General features: G+C 44.9%; 2 protein-coding genes across 5 annotated transcripts; one reads left to right on the forward strand and one right to left on the reverse strand.

Annotated features, from left to right (window-relative positions):
- The first annotated feature begins 258 nt into the window (after positions 1–258).
- On the forward strand, positions 259–9,834 carry lias (lipoic acid synthetase). 3 transcript variants are annotated; one of them, XR_016086185.1, is made up of 11 exons: positions 259–388; positions 1,629–1,804; positions 2,539–2,632; positions 3,178–3,258; positions 3,884–4,040; positions 4,286–4,343; positions 5,089–6,108; positions 6,386–6,531; positions 7,544–7,614; positions 8,218–8,329; positions 8,816–9,834. XR_016086185.1 is itself a non-coding variant. In XM_088906254.1 (11 exons), the coding sequence occupies exons 1-11, from the start codon at positions 302–304 to the stop codon at positions 8,872–8,874; spliced, it is 1,170 nt and encodes a 389-aa protein (XP_088762380.1). In that variant the 5' UTR covers positions 259–301; the 3' UTR covers positions 8,875–9,834. The 3 variants fall into 3 exon arrangements, 2 of the variants coding, with proteins under 2 accessions (XP_088762380.1, XP_088763191.1); XM_088906254.1 differs by having other exon boundaries at positions 5,089–5,217; XM_088907065.1 differs by having other exon boundaries at positions 5,089–5,178.
- Positions 9,835–10,448: 614 nt separating this feature from the next.
- Positions 10,449–22,688, reverse strand: ugdh (UDP-glucose 6-dehydrogenase). Of its 2 annotated transcripts, none has more exons than XM_088904554.1 (12): positions 22,636–22,688; positions 21,361–21,529; positions 20,707–20,808; positions 19,653–19,853; positions 19,018–19,215; positions 18,486–18,633; positions 17,750–17,844; positions 17,128–17,258; positions 16,056–16,195; positions 14,670–14,761; positions 13,604–13,714; positions 10,449–13,132 (listed from the first exon to the last, which is right to left on the reverse strand). In XM_088904554.1, the coding sequence occupies exons 2-12, from the start codon at positions 21,520–21,522 to the stop codon at positions 13,022–13,024; spliced, it is 1,491 nt and encodes a 496-aa protein (XP_088760680.1). In that variant the 5' UTR covers positions 21,523–21,529; positions 22,636–22,688; the 3' UTR covers positions 10,449–13,021. The 2 variants fall into 2 exon arrangements, with proteins under 2 accessions (XP_088760680.1, XP_088761367.1); XM_088905241.1 differs by lacking the exon at positions 22,636–22,688 and adding an exon at positions 21,647–21,670.
- Positions 22,689–23,455: the final 767 nt, after the last annotated feature.

Genomic DNA, 23,455 nt, shown 5'->3' on the forward strand with positions numbered 1-23,455 from the left:
CTATTCCCAGACATCACTTGCAGATTGTAAAGTCTCCGAGAGGTTAAAGCAGTGAGAATGATAAAGTGTCAATATTAAATTTACGTGCAGTTTTTAAGCAAACCTCGTAATAACTGCAAATCTAATTACTACAAGTAATAGTTCGGTGTATCATGTAACTTGAAAACCATAACATGTAACACAACTCAGTTAACGCTAAATCTTCCCATTTCTCCAGGAGCTCTGCCGTCACCAGTCATGAGCAGTTGATGGCAGCACCGCTGATGTGTGTTGTGTGCTGCTGCTGCAGGGTTGTGAGGACATGGCGTTAATTGCCCACACAAGGCTGTTTAGCCGCGTCTCCAGTTCCCGTTTTCGCTTTAAAACGACTGGTCTCGATGTGATCCGTGTAAGTGTTTCCATATTCACTGCCACTGTACTCGGGAATATGGACAGATGTGTGTTTTCACCAGAGGACCAAGGTTATCCTTGTGCTTGATGCTGCATGATTCCTTTGGATTTGACCCTCTTTTCTCTCAACTTTGACTAATGATTTGGTTCTAACGTTTTAAATATGGCGTTGAAGCATATATTCAATGTGGATGATGGCAGTGAGGCGTTTGATTGTAGTGCTCGAAAGTCAGAATAACCTTCGGACTTCTGCAGAGTTTTGGTGACCCAGAACGAGCCTTTTAACTTTAGCATAACGTTAAGAAGGTCTCTTTTCCCCTGAGAGTTGTATAATGAGCACGAACGTTTGCAAGAGTTATAATGCAGTTGTAACACAAATGTGTCATTACAAAATATGTGTGTTTCAAAATATGAAAATATGAAAAGTCAGAATGTCGCAACATCAAAACGTTCAGCTTCCCGTCCCAGCTGGCATTGCGCGTCAAGACTCCTGGGCACCAAAGTGCATTTTCTGTTGTGATTTGTGTACAGTGTAGTTGTTTGTAAAGAAATATCAGAAAAGGGAACTGATATTTTTCTATAGAACTGATCTTCTAAACGAAAAAAAAATGGTTTTGTCTGGGTAAATATGTACGGCAAAGGAAGGTTGAGATGGATACTTCTACCTTTGTAATCAAAAGTGTGATGTTATTTCGCGACACATTGCGTAAACTGTACATAACCTGACAGTGAACTCTGGAATTAAGTTGCCTATAGATCCATCAAGGCAGTAGTTCTCAATCCTGTATATTCTTTGTTTTAACTTAATCTTCTCCGGTTACGTTTTTAAATGGCAGATCAATTTATTTCAATTTCCTGTTGTTTTTTCCGGTTTGGGACCTAAGGGGAAGAAAACACTCCCAGGGCAAAGAGTGGTTGATACAGTGTCCTTCCTACTGATGGAAAAACTGCATAAAGTTCTGCATGCTAAAGTTGTTGGTAAAATGGTGATGCGTTAATGACATAATCAAGGCCTGAGTGCGAAAAGAAACCTTAAGAAGCAAACAAGTGAATTTTATACATCAGTTAACTGTGAAGATTAAGTGCCCATTTGTAACGGTGACCAGCAGAGTCCCACTGAGAGAACCACTGTCTTACCCCCAGCCTGGTTTTAGCGTGTAAGTCAGGACTCGGCATGTTGAGGGTTGAGGCCTGTGGAGCTTGAGCTGAGGTCTGTGGCTGCATCGTCTCCCTGGCAGGTCTGCGTGAACAGCCTGACGACTCCGGCAGGCGCCACGTCCTCTACTGCGACCGATGGAAAGAGGGATTTGCTAGATCACGGGCCAGGACTGCAGGACTTCATATCCGGAGAGCTGTCCGAGAAGAGCAAATGGGCCGAGTACAAAGGAAACCTGAAACGGCAGAAAGGAGAGAGGTATGGTGAAGGAAGGCCGGAAACAGACCCGCTGTTGCCCGTTTCCGAAGGAGAGGCAGTACTGCCAAGATCTGTGTGAATAATAATAATTGCTTACACTTCTATTAATGCTTTTCTGGACACTCCCCTCAAAGTGCTTTGCAGGTAATGGGGACTCCCCTCCACCACCACCAGTGTGCAACCCCACCTGGATGATGTAATGGCAGCCATAGTGCGCCAGTACGCTCACCACACACCAGCTCACAGTGGGGAGGAGAGCAGAGCGATGAAGCCAGTTTATAGATGGGGATTATTAGGAGGCCATGATTGGTAGGGGCCAATGGGAAATTTGGCCAGGACACCGGGGTTACACCCCTACTCTTTTCGAGAAAAGTCCTGGGATTTTTACTGACCACAGAGAGTCAGGACCTCAGTTTTAAAACTGCCTTTTTACAGTATAGTGCCCCCATCACTATACTGGAGCATTATAGGACCCACGCAGACTGCAGGGTGAGCGCCCCTGCTGGCCCCACTAACACCTCCTCCAGCAGCAACCTTAGTTTTTCCCAGGAGGTCTTCCATCCAGGTACTGACCTGGCTCACACCTGCTGAGCTTCAGTGGGCTGCCAGCTATGAGTTACAGGGTGATATGGCTTCTGTCTAAAAATGAAGCAATTGCTGTTACACAGACTGGGTTTTTTTAGTTCTGATGGCTGTAGGAAATAGGAGAGTCACCCGTTCTGTTTCTGTCTCAGGTTAAGGCTGCCCCCTTGGCTGAAGACCGAGATTCCCATTGGGAAAAACTACAACAAGCTGAAAAACACTTTGCGGAATTTAAACCTGCACACAGTAAGATACCCACTGAATTACTCCTGTAATTTAAACCAGCCAGCTGTGTTGTTATTGATTTATTCAGTCCAAGGCAATTCCAGTATGGTTAAACTGCAGTAAACTGAGCACAGCGATAACCAAAACTGTTCTGAAAAACTCTTAGACTATCTGGAGCTTGATAAGTTTCATATATCAGCGTCCTGTGCCTATGTTAGGTCCATAGAATCCCAAAATTGGTGAAATCAGTGTTTCAGCTGATCTCTGTGTGAACATAGACAAATAAGCAGTGGTAACAGAGCTGCAGAGTGGATGTGATTTAGTTCTCAATAATGGATTTTTAAAGATAAACTGAAGCATTAAGCTTGAAATGCACCAAAAGCTATCTGTAAATCCTATTAAAATGTCTATAGTTAGATACTAGAGATGGTCTAGTGGATTCTTCTAATTGGCAAGCTTTTTATGCTCATGCCTATTATACACTGTAGTTAATGAAAAGGGTGCAGTTAAAAGGTAACGTTTCTGTCACTGTAGTCTGTTGCTTCCCTGCTGTCTTGTGTTGACAGGTTTGTGAAGAGGCGAAATGTCCCAATATTGGGGAGTGCTGGGGTGGGGGAGAGTATTCCACTGCTACAGCCACCATCATGGTAAGTAAACACCAACCAACGTCGCTCAGTGTGGCGAGACAGGCTGTTACAGCACCTGCACTTTCCCGGTCGTCCGTTACCTACACTCCCCAAAATAGTCTTCCAGTTTACTCCACCATGCTGAGTCATCAGTCTTACTTACAGGCAGTAAAGTGGATTTTAAAGGAAACGCCATCTTTGTTACCTTAGCAGTGGTGGTCTTTCTGAAGTCAGGATACAGAAATGATGTGCTAGAGTTGAAGACCTCGAGAGGTTACCCCAGAGAGCCAGGAGATACACACAGTATGATGCACCAACACAGGCTGATGCATCTTAAATGGGACCTGAAATAAGATTTTGGCAGCAAGGACGATCCGTCAGCAGCTGCAAAACAGAGGAGCAAGGTGTAGGGGCCTACATGAGTCTATCAGTGATGTTTTTAGAGAAGCGGTGGTGGATGCCATCAGAGAGCCAGGTTATCCTCCCCTCTCCTTGTCTGAGGATGTGCAGTGGCTGTTTGCTCATGATTTTAAAGGCTGTAGCTAATGGGCTGGCTCACACTCACCCCATCATTCCTTTCACGGAGTGAAGCAGAGTGAGTGACCTGTCATCTCTATAAGAGCCCTCTCCCCCTCCCTCTCTCCAGCTGATGGGCGACACGTGTACCAGAGGCTGCAGATTCTGCTCGGTGAAGACGGCCAGGAAGCCCCCGCCCCCAGACCCCAAGGAGCCGTTCAGCACCGCCCAGGCCATCGCGGACTGGGGTCTGGACTACGTGGTGCTGACATCCGTGGACAGAGACGGTAGGGAGCCGACGAGCCTGAGGGCCCTGAAAGAGCGTCAGGACATGTCAGTCAGGAGGATCAGGCCTGTTCTTCTGTAGTGGAAGACTCCATAGTGACCTTGCGTTCACTTCTGAAGATTCCCTTCATTCTAATACCATCTTATGAGACTACTAGGTGGCCGGTGTGAAGTGACGGCTCAAGTGTTATAGTGCGGCCAGTCGAAATACTTGGTCATTATGTGCCTCTGTCCTTTTTGCAATCAGATCTTGCAGACGGAGGTGCAGAACACTTTGCGATGACGGTGTCCCACTTGAAGGAGAGGTGAGATTTCTTCGTTTTCTTCCTTTTTCTTTGCCGACTTCCCCCTTTCAGTTGTGGGCTGAAGGGACTCAATGCCGTTAATGTGAAATTTTTCAATTGGCTCTGAGACCTTGAAATTTAGTCACGCATGTGGAGCTGACAGCTTTGTAATAGTTGTCTTTTTTCTGGGACAGTATTCCTATTGTTTTGTACTGCTGTTTTTAAATTCATTTTGCACAGACAATTACAAAGTTGATCCATTTTTAACTCATTAGATGGAGTGACCCATGAGTGACACAATTACCTTTTGCTTGTGGGCATACCTGAAACAAATTTCCTTTCCTCATAGACGACCTCTCAGCAGTATGTTTCTGATTCATGCTGCAGGAAGTACTTTAGTTTAACCTAGCAGTGTATGACATGCCATTCTGTACCAGAATTACCACAGTTAGATTTTGCACTCTCTCCTGTGCAGACGTTTTAAGCTCTTGTGATAAAAGACCAGTTTTCCCACTGATATTTGGTCCTGGGCTGGCAGTACCACATTGTCATCTGGGAAACAGTTCTTGGATTCCCCTGATTCAGGAGCTGCTCCTCATCTTGCTAGGGAGCTGCGGATCTAGAAAAAATCCCAGTAATCCCGAGAAACAGGTCATCATCCTGTCACAGAAGAAATCAGCGCTAGGAGGCTACATCACTATACGACAGTTGCCAGGTGACTCACGTAGAAAGGGCTGATGTCTTCTCTGTGATGCATTTTTCCCAGGAATCCTCAAATCCTGGTGGAGTGCCTGACTCCAGACTTCCGCGGAGACCTGCAGGCTGTGGAGAAGGTGGCGCTGTCTGGGTTAGACGTGTACGCCCACAATGTGGAAACTGTCAGAGAATTACAAAGGTCAGATGGCCTGCTGGACCTGACTCCGGATTTCTACATTTGCTTGTCTGTTTTATCTAATGGCAAATCAAGTCAAGTTAGAGATCCTGACTATATAATATTGTTTCAACATGAACAAACTGCAGGCATCTTTTTCCATACCAGGATATACTGTATAATACTTCATTTTCTTTCAGATGAGGCCCGTGTTCCAGGCAACTCGGCATCTTTTAATCCCTGTAGAGCAGAATTCAAAATGCCTTACACGGAGAAACCAAAACAGGCATAAATGATGGGCTTTGAAGTGTCTGGGTTGGGAGAGGAGCTCCTGTTTGCGGATGACCCTTTCAGTGGAAGCTATCTGAAAGCAGAAGTGTACCGGGGTTTGGGGCTGCAGTGACCCCCTTATTAAGTACAGCAAGAATAAATCTGTGTCTGTGCTACATGAGATTAATATGAGACTAGAACCACTTCAGAAGTTCATGCTTAGTGACTTTATAATAAACTAAATAAGTTTAGAATAGCTTCTAGCTGTCGGAAACACTCTTCGCTGTGTTTAAAATAGGAATCGCATATTCCCTTATAGATATAATCCTAGCTCCTAGCTGTTCTTATGAGAGTGAGGCGCAGAGTGTGTAGCTATCTCTGATACCGTCATACGCAGTTTTAGTCTTTCAGATTTTAGTCTTTTTTTTTAGTGCGCACCAGCAACAAAAAAAAAAGTAGGTCGCGCGTTAAGCGTCTCTTTTTCGCCAATGTGTCCCTGAGACCACCAGAGGGCGCCAGAGACTCGGGGAGAAGAAAAAAATTCGGATGAGACTGTGAAACTTCCAGAAAAAAAGGACAGCGGTACGCCGTACGCTGCTCCCACTCCCTTTGTCTTGAGGCTGCAGAACCAGTCGAGCCCAGCAGGTGGGGAGAATCCTCTCAGAACACCTCTTCTGAGAAGACTTACAAACCCCACTGAAGGGACATTTATGATACAATGGTCTGAGACCTCGTTTTATTCTTTGTGTATATTTAAAGCTGTATGAGGACTTTATGTAAGAACTCAGGCACAATCAGCTCTCCTAAAACCAATCTCTTTAAGGCTGATTTTCAGGATTTTGTGATTCTGGCAATGTCGCGATCAGATGGTAATCAAGTCCTCGGGGTGTGGGTAGTGTGACGCCAGCTGCTTTGCTTGCAGGCTGGTTCGTGACCCGCGGGCCAATTTCGACCAGTCCCTGAGCGTCCTGAAGCACGCCAAGAAAGTGAAGCCCTCGCTGCTGTCGAAGACCTCCATCATGCTGGGCCTGGGGGAGACGGATGAGCAGGTGTACGCGGCGATGAAAGGTGAGACCCCCCCCCAGCAGCTGCAGCCGAGAGAGACTTTTACACCAGCTCGGCCTGCCCTCCCGAAGAGCCGATCTTTGAAATCGATTGTCAGGGTCAGTCTCGTTGTTGAGGATTATAAGAAGAATTTGGAGGAGGAGAAAAAACCACCATTTTTATTTTCATTATTCTGTCCATATAATGTTCAAGTTCAGTATATATATTCCTGCTTATGAAATACCTCTATTGGCATGACACGATGTGGTAAACTTCAAAGGTTTAGTGATGAAAATGATCCTCAACTAGACTTTTCCTGAAGGAAGCCTGAGAGTCTGGAGCAAACGAAACCCTGGATTCTTTCAACATACTGTACAGCTGGAAGAGACCTTCAGATCAATCAGCTATTAGCAACCCGATGAACTACCTGGGCAGAATGGCCTTCTGACATCTGTAACCTTTCTCCTGTTCTTAACAGAGCCTGATTTGGAGAGAACAGGACAGAAGCAATCTTTTTCAGTCTTGTGCAAATGTTTATCCATAATGTTGTTCTAATGCTGACTATTGAAGAACACATATTGTGCAATGCACAAGTAAGACTTCATTTAAAACATTGTGTACAATATTGGTAGTACAAAAGACATTGGAATCAAAATGATGGTAAAAGTATTTAAGATCCAAAATCCCAATATTTTATTTTTCTAAAAGAATACATGCGTGAACAGATTGAAGTTTCTTTTTGATGGTCAGTATATAGAGGGTTAATGTATAACTTGTAACAAATATATTCAGTATTCACTCAAGGGGGTTTCCCAGTGTATAAATGTGAGCTTGTTTTTGTATTGCAATTCTAAGAGCCTGGCCAATCAAACAGCTCTTTCCACAGTGTATAGGAAGAATTCTCCAGTACTGCCATCTAAAAGAGATGTTTTTCTTTGAGATGAAAAGGCTACGAATTGTAAAGTTAGCAAGCCTCGTGGTTTTAAAGATCGGATGTTCTAAAGTGCTGTTTGTTTGTGCTTGTGTCCCCACACAGAGCTGCGGGAGTCTGGAGTGGATTGTGTCACTTTAGGACAGTACATGCAGCCGACAAAACGCCACCTCAAGGTCAGACTTCCTGTATCGCATTCAAGTAGGCTGCCACTAACATCCCCTGTGGAAGCGCTAGCTGTAAATCTAGATCAGCATTCCCCCACTCTGGTCCTGGATGGCCCCAAAACCTATAAAACCTGCTGTACTGGAGGGCTGGAGACCTCAGTGGTGGATATTCCAGTTAACACACACAGCCGTCTTAGTCATTTCACTCAGTGCTGCAGTAAAGATCCAGCTGGGAGATGCGTGGTCTGCATTTTATTGTGTGTCAGGCCTTCCCTGTAAAAGCAGATTCACTGCAACCGAAAGGAGAAATTCTAGCACTCAAGACAACCTGTCATACAAAAAGCACAGAGTGGGGCTCAACCCATAAATGTTGCCACGGGACTGGGGAGATCACGGCTCACAGTCAGAGCTAGCTCGGGAAAAAACAAGGTCTTCACAAAAAAGCTGGAAAGCAAGGTGTGTAAGACAGCCAGAGTTCCTAAACCTCTGTCCTGTTGTAAAACCGAGTAAAGAGCGAATGAACTTTCCTGTCTTGACTCCCAGACGCGTTCCCAGTCTGCATGCTTCCGTTTGTCTCCCCCTGCCAACGATGGCTTTGTCTCGGCTTCACAGGTGGAGGAGTATGTGACTCCGGAGAAGTTCCAGCACTGGGAAAACATTGGGAAAGAGCTGGGCTTCATGTACACAGCCAGCGGGCCCCTAGTGCGCTCTTCCTATAAAGCAGGTGTGCCGATATGCCGACAGCGTTCATTATTGCATGGATCTAGTTAATATGATCTCAAATATGTCATTCACAGTGGATATAAAGAAATGCAGTGGTATAAAAGACTTTCCCAAAATTACAGCGGGTATGTGCCACAGACTGACCCCTCAGTCTTTACGAACGCCCGAGCAGAGATACAAAGAACAAAATTAGGTCCAAGTTTTTGTATTTCCTTTTACTTTTAACTCCTCCTACTTAAAATCGAAAGAACGTACGTCAGGCTTAAGCCCATAGACCGTATTTTAAGGTGAGAAAAGCTATTTAACATTATTGAAATGAAGACCTGTTTTTGTCCTGTCTCTTCCCTGAAAAGAGGGTTTCTTTCTGAAACACAGAAAGTGCTTTTTGATCAAACATGAACTAGTGATAAAATGCTTTGGCGACGTTGGAATTTTCTACCTCTAATTTGATACTTTTGTTAATGGCAGCTTGTTGTCTCTCTAATAGGTGAATTCTTCCTGAAGAACCTGATCAAGTCTGTGAGAAAGGATGACCAGGGCAGCTAGGACATGCTTTTCCACTCTGCTGTTATCTCTTGTGCATCACTTGTTCACCACCTTGGAAACTCCATCAGAGAGTGGAATGTAACACCTAATCAAGTCCATTCTGTGGGTGAATGTCAGCTTCCCAGTCTTTGAGAACAATTTTCCTTTGATCTGAGCTTCCAGGGAATTAAATCAACTTTGAGTTCAGGGCACAGCTGTTTTTCCGCATGGTTAGCTACTGATCAGAATGTTATACAGTCCGTTTCCATCCTGGTTAGATCACGAGTGTTTTGAAGAGACACTAGGAAAGCGATTCAAGGTTTCTTTTTGGTTGGAATATCTTGCTAAATGACTGACAATTAAAAACAGTGTCCTGCTTCATTGTGGTGCTTCAGCAGAAACTGGGCTTCATACATCAAAGGCAAAGTAGACCAAAATTTCCTTCTAAATTTCCTTTTACATTTGGTGACTGCATAATAGTTGTGAACTCAGTGGCTTCTTGCTTCCTGTTAAGGTAAAATATACTAAAAATCAACTGGTGGGGCACTTTTCTCAAAAATACATCTGGCTTAACCTACAGTTCATGCAGCTGTTCTTGGTGCACTAGCTGTTTTCAGTCAGAACTGTTTGAAACTGGGGATTCACATCTTGACTGAATTAGCCACAACTGTTGTTTTTTCCAAAATGTTTTCCTGACATTTCATAGAAGTGACACAGATAATACTGAACATGCTACTTGGAGGTGAGAGAACTATTACTTTGAAGTCTGTAAATGTTGTTCTTTTGTTTGCTTTGGGCAGTGGCAGTTTCCTATTAAGCTGATCTAGTGAACACTGCACCACAGTGGCCTTGTGGTCAAGAAATGTGTCTGGAAACTCCATCTACAGCACATATTCATCACTGAACAGCATACAATCACCTGTATTCCAACTGCAAATTATTGGTAATTTATCTAAATAAATTAAGTCTCTTCATACAAAGTAATGGAGTTGTATTTGTCATTTTTCCCCCAATCCCTCTCCTGCCCCACTATTGTTACTTGAAACCACTCGGTTTTAATGTTAGCGTACAGCTGTAGTGCAGTCATGAGGAAAAAAAAACAACAAAGATCATACAGGCTGGGTTTGTGAGATGAAGTGCCTGGAGATACAGTACCAGTCTACTACCCCACAGTATGAACAGGTACTGCCATCATGATGGGTTCTCCTGTGGAGTAACTTAGCAGCACCATAACAGAGAAAGCATTACAATTTACAAAACATACCATTATCTAGGAAGCCTGAGCTCTCAGGGTTTTATGGTATAGAGCCAATCAAAGGGCTGATTTAAAAAAAAATGTACACTTTAATGCTCATAAAAAATTAATGGTGCCATATGATTCACAGGGTTTTGCAGTAATTTGACATTTGGACAGCTCAGGAGATTTAAAACTCAACTGATTCAATGAGCTGTTGACCATTCAAATGATGGGTTCAGTTGAGGTACAGAAACATCAGGGACAAAAACAACCAAGTAAGCTCTTGCGGCAGTGAGCACAACACATGCCTGTGGAAGTTAATGGTCCTTTTTCCTCCATTTGAAAGGGAAACAGGAGAGTGTTGAAACATTCTTTATTGCTAAATTTAAAAATTCTGTACAATAGAAAAAATAAATTTTTGGAGAAAAGGGTTAATTCATCTGAAAAGTGGTTTAAAGTGATGTTATTTCTACCACACATTTACTGCGCTCACAAAGCTTTTGAGCATTGGGCACAATGGATTACAAACCATTGTAAATGTATACAGGTAAAAATAGACAAGTTTTATAACACAGATCCAAGATCTTGATACAACACACCCAGCCACGTGTATTCAGAAAGAGTTAGCCCTGGAAAAGGCCACAGCAGCCCACAGCCTGTCCAGAACACGCAGGGGTTACACTTTACAGAAGCCCATCACTTCAGTTCAGAGGCATTTCTGGGAGGTAGGAGGAAACCAGAAACTACACTGAAGGGTCCCCAGTCCAGAATCGAACCCGGACCAAAGAGCTGTGAGGTAGCAGTAGTCACAACCACTCCACCACAACGCCCAAGGAAAAACATGGGACACGCTAGGTTAGATTTCAAACATAATTCAATCCAAATCTTTATGTACCTTGTGAACAGAACACACAAACCTATTTGTTTATGTCTTTTACTTGTTAATGGGTTCATGCTGGGTATTGTGCTTTGTCTTTTACCTGCTTGCATAGCACATTTCCCATCTGGGAACAACAAAGCAAGTGACCAGTTTTCAAAAGGTTTTAAATCTTGCCTGGAACAATTTAAATCGCTCCAAAAGTGTCAACACCTTGGAGCAAACATACAGACAGAGAACACTTTAAAAGGCACTAAAAAAAAAGAACTGTGAAATCTGTGTATTTTCAGGAAATTGGGCTTCAAGAAACAAGGAAACAAATACCTGTGCAAACTAAAAGTCCTGGATTAACTACTCTGCATGTCGGCAGAGAAAACTGAACCTTCGATTGCCTCCTGACTGAACTGAGACTCGGGCGAGGACTATGGACCTCAAGAGAGGCTCATCCAGCTAAAGTGCTTGCTAGGAAGCAGGATGAGCTCTGTGATCACGGGTTCGAGCCTGGATAGTCATGCCTCTCCACGAATCAGCGCTGAACCTCTGGTGCAGGGATAAACTCCCTCTAAGGTGTTAAGGGATGAGTGGTGTGGGCGGCTGAGGAGTCCGTTTCCATGTCCTCATTCTCTCCTGCGGTTGTGGGAGCTGAGATTTGGAAAACACACAGCTGGCTATTCCCAACTGGCTGGGAATAAGAAAAAAGTGGTGATTCAGCTTGGGGAAAAAACATTTTTGTTTCATCGGGAAACTGTCACGACAGCTGTAGAACGAGCAAGGTATAAGATTCGGAAAATCCAACTAGGGCTGAGAAAGTGGTTTTAAAAATACAATTTAAGTACTCTACACATATGACTCGGTACTCACACAACGAAAGGAGAGTATTCAGCTGTAAACAAACACGTTACATACCAATACTGCACGTGTAAAATACTGCGGTTTCCTGAAGTACGGTCTACAGTTACCAAATTTACAAACTGTATAAAAGGAATCACTGTAATAAACGTTTATATGCAGCATTTCTATAATGCTTTGAGAAGCTCACAAAGAGTTAACCGTGAACAATTTTTTAGACAGAAATATTTTGTGCTGGTGAAGGGGAAAAGATTGAAATTGATCAATTCTGCCAGCCCCAGGGCTGTGTTAGACCAGAGACGGGCTGCCTCATCTTTCATTCCATTGCAAGACCTGTTTTAGCTGTTTTCTGTGCCCACGATTCTACATCAACCCGGCTCCCTGTGTAAGCCAGTGGTTCCAACTCCCGGTCCGGCTGAGCCCCACACCTGTTGGGTTTTTGTCCCAGGCGAGCCCTCAGTTACACCACCAAACCCTTCACTGGCTCAATGATAACAAGATTCACCTGAATTGTTTGTTCCCATCCCCGAAACAACTTGGAGCTTTAGCACCGGATTTTTGTCAGTGGAATAAAATCCCAAACTGGCGACTAGAAACAAAATGCAAATGTTCAACTGAGGCAACTTCTTCTTAAATCAATAGTCAGGCTTCAGGGATCTCATGAAGGCGGGAGGAAACCTCTGCCCGAGTCCCCTCCCCAACGCCGGACAGACCCCCGGACAACAGGTGCACATCTCCTGGAACGTACTCTCCAGGCCTTCAGCCAGCAGGAGGACAAACGATTATCTGATAGCACCACCCTGTTAATCAGGGCTCCCACAATGGAACATCCATAGGGGTTACTGCTGGTGATGATTCCCTATCTAACTTGAACACCCCCCCCCCCCCCCCATTCCTCCCAACCCAACCCTAGTGACATGCGGATACTTGGACACCACTGCTTAGGGGAACCGGGTCACTCAGCGCCATCCCCAGAGCCCAGATACGGACCAGCGATTTCTAGGTCTAGGGTGCCACCTGCAATGCTTGTGCTGGCCGAGCCTCCCTTCAAAGCTGCACTGCATTCGGCAGCCCTGGCCCTGCGGTGGAACGAAACGAGAACCCCGAACTGGCAGCCCCCTGGCTCTGCCGCCCCGGGTCCGGCGCCGAGAAGCGAGACGCGCTCGCCTTCAGCGGCGGCACGGCCCCGAAGCGCCAGGGAGCTCTCACACTTTCGCCTTCTTGGCTGGGGGGTCGTTGAGACTGACGCGGGGGACGCCGGCTGGGGGGGTGAAGGGGATTCTGGGGGTGGTCACCTTCTTCCCGATCGTCTCAATCTGCGAGAGAAAAGGGAGGCAAATCGTCACGAGGGGCGCAACCGTGTCGCGGCTGTAAGGCCAGTCCTGGAAATCTGGGCACACGCAGCGACATACAGACGTGAGCGACACGGGTATGTGGAGCTGCTGTGTACACAGGAAATGACACGCAGATGGACTTGGAGAGGAAAACTGGAGGCAACAGTGAGAACATGGGGTGTCTGAAGAGCAGGACCCCCACTTTGTTCCGCCCAAACTGAAAACGCCCCTCTGAGCCAACGCTTGTCACGTTTCTCCACAACGGGACACTTGAGGAAAACCCTAATTGTGTTGTGTGTGAATACACTGGCTAGTGTTCTGATGATCTCCACATCCGTACTGCGAACAAAATCATATCACAAATGCCTCCATCATACCAGCACTTCCAACCGCCCTCACCCTCCAGTCCTCCCGACACAGAGAGAGGCTAGTAACCGCCTTGCAATCTCCTACCTGGAATCCGATATTGTGTAGCGCGGTGTGGAGATCGTCCAGGACCCTTCTACCATCAAAGATGAAGGCTGGTTTGAGCATGGTGCGATAGATTCTCTCGAAGTCCAGCTCCTGTGCATCAAATAATGGAAAAATGTAAGGATTAAGGAAAACTCCGCTGAGCTCGGGATCTTTCGGCCCCCTGAGCAGCCTGTTTGTCTTTCCTCCGATTCTGGCTGAGAGCCGCAGGTGGGCCAGTCAGCTGCTCACTGTCTATCCCCTGCAAAACAATTAGATAGACCCTCTACCTCTATCAGGGATACAAACCAAGTCCAGGAGGGCCACAGCTCAGCAGGGCTTCTACTGCAGGTCACGGTGTATGTCCAGCACCTGAGATGGGTTTTAAACTGGTCAAGTGGAGCCAATAATGAAATAGTTAAAAGCCTAGGACGGAGTAAAATGCCCTGTAGGACTGGAGTTGTGCGTGGATAGTCTAGATGAGTGCACTCATATTAATCCCATGAGTTTATATTAAATATGATCTCTAATTTAACATCCCCCCTTTAAAGCAATAAGTTGCAAATCTGACAAATTTTAAAGATGAAAAATCCAGCACGTAAAACATCTGGCAACTTGCCCAGGATAAACTGCTCTATGGGGCCAATATACATTTCTGCTGAAGTACAAACCATATTTAAAATGTTCCCTGGGACAGACAAATCCAACGCACATCAGCATCTTTCATTACAATGCGATTTATCATTGTTTTGTGACTGAGGTGGGAACATAAAAAGCAGAAGGTATCTGAATCAGTAGGTTACCACATTTTATAGAAATGCAGGAAAAAATAATTGTGGGATTAATATAAGCCTCTGAACAAAGAGGATAGCAGCCAGTGGCTTGTTATTTTGCTTGTAAATAAAAAAAATACACATTTTAAACTAAGAAAATGACCACTTTCCAAATATTTAGAATCTTAGAATTGAAATATATTCTCCGAAGTCGCAGGCGAAAAGCTGGAATGAGAAAACACTGGCCATGTATGTTGGGGAAAGAAGAGGAGAGGAAACCAGCCAGCGGGCCCCACCTTGAACATGTCCCACTCCGTGCAGATCACCAGGGCGTGGGCTCCATGACAAGCTTCGTAGGGATCTTTTGTGACCGTCACCAGCTGAGACACTGAAACCAAAAACCCAGGACAGAACGTCAGGTTCCACACCCGTCGCCACTACTGCCGGAATCGTATTCCTTTCCGACTCTCTCAGCCATCGTTTGAAAACGCAAGAACCCGAACAGAACCAGGTCCAACCAGAAGAACAGATGTCACGGCCAAGAATACGATCTCTCCTCACTTCTTCCTGTACTCCTACACCACTACAGACACGACAACTAAACGCAAGCTTTAAAACTGTACTGGTTGTACTATTTATTAATCGACATATGATTTTTGAACTGTTCGCCGTATTACTTGTGCACTGTTTTTGTCCCGTTTGTATACTTTTCTCTGTTGGCGTATTTGCACAGTTTTTGACAATTTTGCACTGGCACCATACTGTTGTTTACACTGTTATTGTTACTGTATTTCTGTCTATTGTCTTGTCTGCTGTTATATTTATATACTGCACCTGAGAGACTCATGAGAAACACTTTTCACTATACTATGCGCCCGTGTAAGTATAATGACAAAAAAAGTTGAATGGAAGAAGACTTTTCATCTGTCCTGATTGGGCTCCCAACAGCTTATTGATCAAAGGATCTTGACCAGCTGTTTACTGCTGAAGAGAGAACCCGTTTCAATAACATCGCTAGGTGGTTTGTTTCCCACCTCACAACCCTTAGTGTACTGCTCTCAGCTCCTCCTCCGTAAGGAGAAAGACACGCCTCCTCAAAGTCAGAATTCAGTATCAAGGAGGAACTCAGGGCTTTTGCTGATCTATACAATCAGTCTTAGGTCTGGTCTTAGCCTCAGATCCTGAGACCAGGCTTGTGAACACACACTGAGATTAATCAAATATAGTAAAATTGGTCTTGTGCACAACTGTAAAAAAGAAGAAAGCATTTTTACTAGCGATTTGGTAGGTTGACATAAGCCTCACCAACACTGTGTCAAGTGGGCCACTCAACCTGCAGCTCTTCCAAGCTACTTCACTTCAGTACTCCAATGCACCGCTGTCCATCTGAATCAGTGATCAGTACAAAACGAATACAGTCAGTATCGATCAATATAAAACTGATGTGATCAGTATCCCAAACACCGAGATTCCTTCCTCACCGGAAGGGTGCACAGCAGATAAGAGGAAAAAAAAGAAAAGTACTTTCCTGGGACGTGAACACTTTTCTTTTTGGTTTACCTTTGAAATGAAGAAATTAATAGGTAGTTTCTATCTCATTTCTGACAGTGGCAATGGGATCCTGGGATTGCTGGGGTGCGTGGATGAAATCATCCCTACAGTAAAATCCCAATGGTCTCTACCTCTTTCAGGGTTGTCCTCCGAAATGCTGGGATGAGACAGGTCCTGGATGATCTGTTCCTTCAGCACCTTTGGGTCATAGATCTGCAGCTTAGCCCCTTCATCCATCAAGTACTTGGAGATGTAGATACTTGAGGATTCTCTGGAAGAGACATCAACGTTTCACATTAGCCAATGGGAACACTTGGCAGAACATTGCACGGGGGAGCTGGAAATGCCTTCACAGGTCAAAGGTCAAACACTGCTGTTCCTGCTGTGCTGCAGAATAGGAACTAAGTTCTTGCACTGTACAAGGACTCGTCTCATTTAGTCTGCATTACACCACGGCTTTTAAATTACTTAATTCAATCAACGTTTAATTTAGTCTCACTTTTGCTTGGTTGTACAGGAAGCCTTTAGCCAAGCTCTTGCTGTGGGCAGTGCTGTGAAGAAATGCAAGTCAGTGCTGACTCATGCACAGGTGACACTTTGCTGCTGGCACGATACTGTTCTCTGTGGTATAGGGCAGAGGTAACGGTAGGTCCAACAGTACACACACAGTGTTGCAGATACTGTTTAAACTGTGCGTTACAACCAAATACCCCTCCCCAGAACAGCATTTCTCACTTCCAAAAACACACCACTCAGGATATTACTTGGACATGGAACAGTTGAGCAATAAAACGGTATAAACGGAAGACTTAAAAAAGCAGATGTAGGACAGATGTATCTTTTTTTTTCCCCCCTCAGAGTGTAGTTAAGCAGTGAACTGTTTCCCCAGCCCCGGGGTCAAATCCATACACAAGGGACCTGTGACAAGAGGCCAGAAAAGACAGTGACAACTGCGTTATCACACAGAGACATGAAAGGGCTCGGCCAAACTGAAGGGCACATTCAATCGCAGCTCGCCCTGTGAATAAAACAGGCACCAGAACGGCTCGTGCAGGAAACACATCTGAACGATCCCTCGTCTCCAGCTTCACTGCGCGGGGAGATAAGGATTAACCAGGGCAATGAAGACCAAAGGGCATTGGGACAAAGAGAAGCTCAGAGAGAGGAAGAGGTGGCGCGAGATGAAGAGATCGTGGCAGGTACCGTGTGTCCCCCGTGTCTTTTTTGAACGAAAACCCCAGAAGAGCGATCTTCTTCCCGGTGATGGTATTAAACAGGCAGTCGATAATACGGCAAGCAAACCGCCGACGCTGGTACTCGTTCATGTCTATTACCTGAAAAAACACAGAGAGAGAGATCATCTACAAGGCCCCATGCATCACCGCAAATGTGTAATGCAGGCAAAAGTGATGAAAGGCACTGCCTGAAGGTAATGGAGACCTAAGGTATTCCTCTTCTACAAGCATTACAACGTCGAAACTTAGCTTATGGTAAAGCCATCAAACTTCATCGGACTTTTTAAAAATATCGAAAGAAAACTAATCATAATAATTGAGGTGGGTAGCTGCGTCACATGCGTAGGCAGCAAAGGAATAAGTGATAGAAAACACGAAAACGGGTTTTCTTTGCTTCTCTTTTCAGCACGGAATAAACCTATTACTTAATCATAATAATGTTAGACACACCGGCAGTGTAGCTATGCTATTTCGGCATCCTCAGCTTAATAGCATGTCTAACACTAAAACAGTCTGTCCGTGCAAAATAAACTGGGGCACATCACACATAGCACATAGCAGTTGAGAAGCTGAAACATTCAAGACGGTACCTGCTGCCAATACATGGCCACTTCAGGTAGATTCAGCGCCTCACAGAGATAAACCAGGTTGAGGACATCCTTCTGAAAACAGCTACCACCAAACCCTGAAGAAGAGGTTTTACAAACGCCTCAGCTTGTAAGCCAGGTTAGGTAATATTAACCTGGTAAATAACCTCTAGAATGTCCATCTACCTGTTATAAATATCAACTGAATATCATGCATTCCTGTGTATTTTAAGCTATGAAATATTGTGGCTTGACTTATGTGTAATTCATGAGGTGCAGAAATCCTGCCATTTTTCTAAACCTTTTTTATTTTAAATTTGATAAATCTGTATAAAATGGTAATATCATAATACTGAAAATACTCTCAGCTTTTTGGCCATATAGTACATAATTTGTCTGTCTTATAGCATCTTGACAACAGGACACAGCTTCATTACTGAGCAGAAGAACCTATTTGCACCTGTACTGCAGCACAAGTCATTTGAAAGCAGCCTTGAAATTAGAGCAGGGATCCTGGAAAAATGGAGCAGTGATTTGCTTCCTCAGACCATTTTAAGAGTCTGAGCTCCTACAGAGCTTTGAAAGAAAGAGTTTTCAAATAGTCTTTTTAAAGACATTTAAAAACGTCACTTAACGGGACCTCTCCAGCTGGGTTAGTGCTAGAAGACCAACACACAGGTCACACAAAGCGAATGACTTGCTCAAGAAGCGAGGGAGCTCGGTTGGGACAGCGACTCACCGACGCTGGCCTTCAGGAATTTACTCCCAATCCTCTGGTCCATCCCAATGGCCTTGGCCACTTCCTCCACGTCTGCGCCAGTGGCCTCGCACAGCGCGCTGATGGAGTTAATGCTGCTGATCCTCTGAGCCAGGAACGCGTTGGCCGCCTGCAGGAGGAGACGGGCAGAGACGGTGGCGCGGGTGGGACTGATGGGGTTGTCACCCACTCACCCAGACTACAGCCTGTCCCGCGGACGGCCGGTGAAATTTACACTGCTGACGCAGTTTTGCCTTTTTTCCTTCTGTTCGGCAAACAATAGGAGCAGGCTTCACCGCCAAGCCACTAACGTTGACAGCAAAGCGCATGAACTGAACTAAGTCTATTTGTACACGACTCAAGGAAAATCGACACTAAACACTAACGGAAGCAATGTGATGTAGTATTAATTAATAACAGGCCATTAATGCAACTTAGTATCAACTGATACTTGCGTTCTGGTTACTAAGTCTTGTAAGTAAGTCTTGGACAATGACTCGAGAAATGTTCTAACCAGTTTGGACAGCTCAGAGGACCAGGTGTTGGTGGTGATGATCTTGTTCCGGGGCACCCAGTGTTCATACACTGCGCACAGAGCCCGGATTGCCCTCTGACCCTCCGGCGTCTCGTCCCCTCCGATCAGCACACGGTCTGGGTTCTTCAAGTCTCTCACCGCGGTGCCTTCTGCCAGGAACTCAGGGTTGGACAGCACCTGCCACAGCTCTTACTGATTACCAAGCATGTTCTGTTCAGTCACAGGCTAAATTCTTAATGAGACCCAATTCAAAAACTACCCCGAGACGACAGAGGTAAAACTGTGGGCAGAGCGGATCTGAAATATGGCTGCCACAGAAGGAGCTCAGCTCTATGCATGGTTGCACCGAAAGACATGACTCCTATGGGACTCTCCTCTGCAAGGCTGCATCTTCAACTCTGATTTTGTTGGGGGCAACCTTTGAGACGGTGGTGGAGATATTAGGATAAGTTGTGGATCGTGGGAGTAGAGGCACAGGGAAGTGTAACTAAGTGGTGTGGGTTCATAGAGACTGGTTGCCAAGCGTATTAATGGACCAGATGGGCTGTCTTTTCATGCCAAGTGATTTAGCTGATCATGTTGCTTTGTTCACAAAAGTAGCCTTTGCCGCTCACCTGCAGGTTCAGATTTGGCTTCGTGTTGGCGTCGAAGATTCTCCGTATGCTCTCGGCCGCCCGCACCGGCACAGTGCTCTTCTCCGTCACGATCTTGTAGCCATCCGACACCTCCACTATCCGGCGGGCGCAAGCTTCGATGAACTTCAGGTCGGCCGCCCGGCCTTTGCCCATCCCGTAAGTCTTTGTCGGGGTATTGACCTGAAAGAGCAAGGGGAAAATAACCCACTGGTGAGCACAGCTGCTGAAGCTCAGTGGTCGTTTTGTGGCAGCACCTCCTGGTGCAACTCAGAAGCTCGCTAAGTTTCACGGCCACTGGAAGGCATCCATTTAATATAGCCAGAGATATCTGTCAAACAGGTCAAGTTGGTAAAACAAGTCCATTCTAGAAATAAGGCGTGACAGGCCTTGCTCAGACGATGCGTGTTAACTTGTCCTCCTTCGTGATCATAAGATGTACAAATAACAATAGTCTAACCCATTTCAACACACTGTCACATCACATCTTTCAGAGCTGATATGACTCACATCACATCCCTACTGGGCTCATGGCAGTTTCAAACTGTGCTGATTTTGTTTGCAGGAAATGTGTCCGACAGACTCAAAACTATAGTTCAGGAACACAAATTAAATGCCAGTATCCACCTTTTCCGAGCTTTAAACAAAGGCTACAGGCTTTCAAAAACACTGCCCCAATTCCCGACCTGCATTGTCACTTTACTCTGTTCCTGTACACAAACGGGAACATTGGTGGTCAGACAGAAACTTAGGACAGACTTGTAGTGATACTGTAAAGCAACACTTTTGATCATTAGCGGGGAAAAAAAGATGTTACCAACATCAACAACAACAGAATGTTCTCTGTACTGCTTATTATTGTCCCTCTAGCCGATGTGATGGCTCTTATTTAATCGTTAATTGAAAACGACTCCAGTGAGGCTCATTATAGGCTCAGCAGGTAGGTTAGACTATGAGGATTGCCTTTGGCCACTGAGGACCTGACCTCCGTCCTTTCCTGGGAACACTAGCAACAAACAGCAGCATGAAGACTCACGGAAATGAAAACGAGGTCCGCGTCTCTGATGCCAGCGTCGATATCCGTCGAAAAGAAGAGATTCTTTCCTCTGCAGGACTCTACCACCTCCTTTAGACCAGGCTAGGGAGGACACGTACACGTTAGCTGAAACTCCGGCCTGGTCTACTGTTCCACACACTGGGGGGCAGAGGTTACTTCTGTGCATTTAAGGTTTACGACATTAGCTTCAAGAGTGCATTTCACAAGGGGAACTGGTGGCACACAACAGTCAGACTTGCGCTGTGGATCTGTACAATGTTTGATCTTGAACTTCTACAGTTTATCACTAAGAGAAACTGTTTGCTTGTTCATTTCCAAGTGGATTATGGTAACATGTAGTGTATCAGATACAATTGCTAAGGAAAACAGAAAGATTATGTCTAGCTTTCTGGCTTTGTAAAAAAATACTTAAGTCAAGTACTTTACATTTGCTGTGCTTTCTTAATTTCATTTTAGTATACATTCAGCCGTTTGGACTTCAACTTGGTTGAATTCTTGGCTCAATTCAAGATATAAATTCATATAAGGTCTCAAGCAAATTACAGGCACTCTCTTTAAAGGCTTCTTTGTTCATCAAGGGGTTAAATCCCAGTATACAAACCAAACTTTTGAGTTTTTTTTCCCCACTCTTACCTCATAAATGGGCAGTGTCTCAGAGTTCCAGGCTTTTATTCGGGACTCGTTGACGTCCACCACTGTCACTTGGATCTCTGGGCACATGTGGGCAATGACACTGCAGGTCGGCCCGCCAACATACCCAGCTCCGATACAGCAGATCTTCTTAATTTTAAACATTGCAGTTCTGCGAAGAGAAAACTTACATCAATACAACCTTAGACTGCCGTCTTTAACCTCACACTTTCCGAAGGCTTCCACCCAGTACAAAGCATCCCTAGAAAAATTCTCACACAATAATCACCTTTGCTAATTCAATAATTAATCTGACCGTCTAAAACTCTTGATGATAAAGCCGGAACCTTTTAATTTTTGGAGGAAGCAGGAATGATTTTGATTTTCTCACGTTTGCACCGCTATATTCCCTGAAAGTGGGTCCTCTGCTGACAGAAACGTGGAGCTCTGGCGTCTAAAGTAAAAAAAACCTTTCACAGAAAGACAGAAAGGCCAACGCCTGGAGAGCAGAGTGGGTGTGGGCAGGTAAATGACAGAAATGAGCTTTTGTGTCTATTAAACATACCGTAAAACCCAATCTCCACCTATCTCTGTTTCTGATAAGAACGGCACGTGTGTTAAATCTGTTGTTATATACATAAATCAGGTGATACTACACTAATGTGATGAACAGGCGTGAATCGAGGACTTACGTATGTAGAAATAACAATTATGGAATGCACGCGATTTTTAAAACAGGTTCTGGATAAAGTTTTGCAACAACCCATTAGATGTTTCGCAATAACTTTGCCTATTGTCGAGAATATTTTTCCCCCTCCCATTTTCTTAGCACTGACGTGCAACAAGAGTCCCAGCTTTCGATTCATGAAAATAAATCTTGCACGTTTGGGACAGGGTAAAAAGTAGCCTTAATACCTGTAAATGCAACTCGGGGTTGTTTTAAACTTTTAACCAAGCAGGCTCACCGCTTCAAACTTCTTGCGTTTCCAACATAACACACTGAATCCTTAGAATAACCTGGACGATTCCTAGACTAGAAATAAACCTCCCAAAATTACAAGAAATAATAGTATGAATGGCAGAAATACCACGCGTCTTAAAACACGAACCCACTACACAGCTAAGAATGCCGAGACCTCAGGATAATTAATAGCTTTTTTTTTTTCCAGGCGTGTCAGTCACTTCTGTTGCATCTGCTATCTGCTCTTGCACTTCCATGGAAGCGAGCGACCCGAACTATTTCTCCCGTTAATAAAAACACGAAATCTGTCACCATACCTCAGTCAACAGCACCAGCTCTGAAGAGTCCCTTCCTGGGCACGGCGCTGCTTGAGGCAGGAGCAAAGCAGCAGCTAATTGCAGTCCGCCACGTCACACTCCTTGGGTACACCTGTGACGTTTTCTCCATTAACCCTATAAATACTAAAGGCGCTCATTTTTTTTTTAAAACATGGGAAATTCTTTTGCGGATGAAACAAAAAATTCTAAAGAAATGGACAGTCACTTTACAGTTTGATTCGTTCTAAATATATTTGTCTGTTAGCCGGGATGGTTGAGATCTTCGTTGTCGCTTTAATTACCAGTTTGCCAAGTTACTACAGTGATACATGTATAAGGAATACACGTCCTGTCATTTTCCACGCATCTTCCTTGATTCGTGTTTCAGTGTGGGGTCTGGGGAAGTCTGTTTTGATTCTCCTTTGCCACAGTCTGGGAGGATCTTGAATATTTTGAATCAGTTCACCTCATAGTCTTCCCTGTTCAGAATGAAAAGGTTTAGCTCCTTTAACCCCAGAATGCATTTAGTTTCCCAGAACAGAAATGTAAAGTGATGACAATTTCTACAATTTCTTGATTTGAAGCATAGATGATTGGCCAACAGGGCACCACAGGGGCAGTGTGGTTGCTCTGTGGCTAAGGATCTGCGCCTGTGGCTGGAAGGTTGCTAGTTCGTATCCCGTGGGTTGCAGAGGAATCCTACTCTGTTGGGCCCCTGAGCAAGGCCCTTAACCCCAACTGCTCCAGGGGCGCCGTATAAATGGCTGAGCCTGCGCTCTGACCCCCAGCTTCTCTCCCTGTCTGTGTGTCTCATGGAGAG

Source organism: Atractosteus spatula, chromosome 1, assembly GCF_055471065.1.
Source record: "Atractosteus spatula isolate fAtrSpa1 chromosome 1, fAtrSpa1.hap1, whole genome shotgun sequence".
NCBI classification, from domain to species: domain Eukaryota; kingdom Metazoa; phylum Chordata; class Actinopteri; order Semionotiformes; family Lepisosteidae; genus Atractosteus; species Atractosteus spatula.

Excerpts from the sequence above, each read along its gene's own strand:
- lias (XM_088906254.1), top strand. The coding sequence starts at position 302 with ATGGCGTTAATTGCCCACACAAGGCTGTTTAGCCGCGTCTCCAGTTCC. Across the intron at positions 4,344-5,088 it reads GTGTCCCACTTGAAGGAGAG|GAATCCTCAAATCCTGGTGG; the intron begins GTGAGATTTCTT and ends CATTTTTCCCAG. Across the intron at positions 8,330-8,815 it reads GCGCTCTTCCTATAAAGCAG|GTGAATTCTTCCTGAAGAAC; the intron begins GTGTGCCGATAT and ends TCTCTCTAATAG.
- ugdh (XM_088904554.1), bottom strand. The coding sequence starts at position 21,522 with ATGTTTAAAATTAAGAAGATCTGCTGTATCGGAGCTGGGTATGTTGGC. Across the intron at positions 19,854-20,706 it reads CGGACCTCGTTTTCATTTCC|GTCAATACCCCGACAAAGAC; the intron begins GTGAGTCTTCAT and ends TTGCTCTTTCAG. Across the intron at positions 17,845-18,485 it reads ATTCCTGAAGGCCAGCGTCG|GGTTTGGTGGTAGCTGTTTT; the intron begins GTGAGTCGCTGT and ends CCTCTTCTTCAG.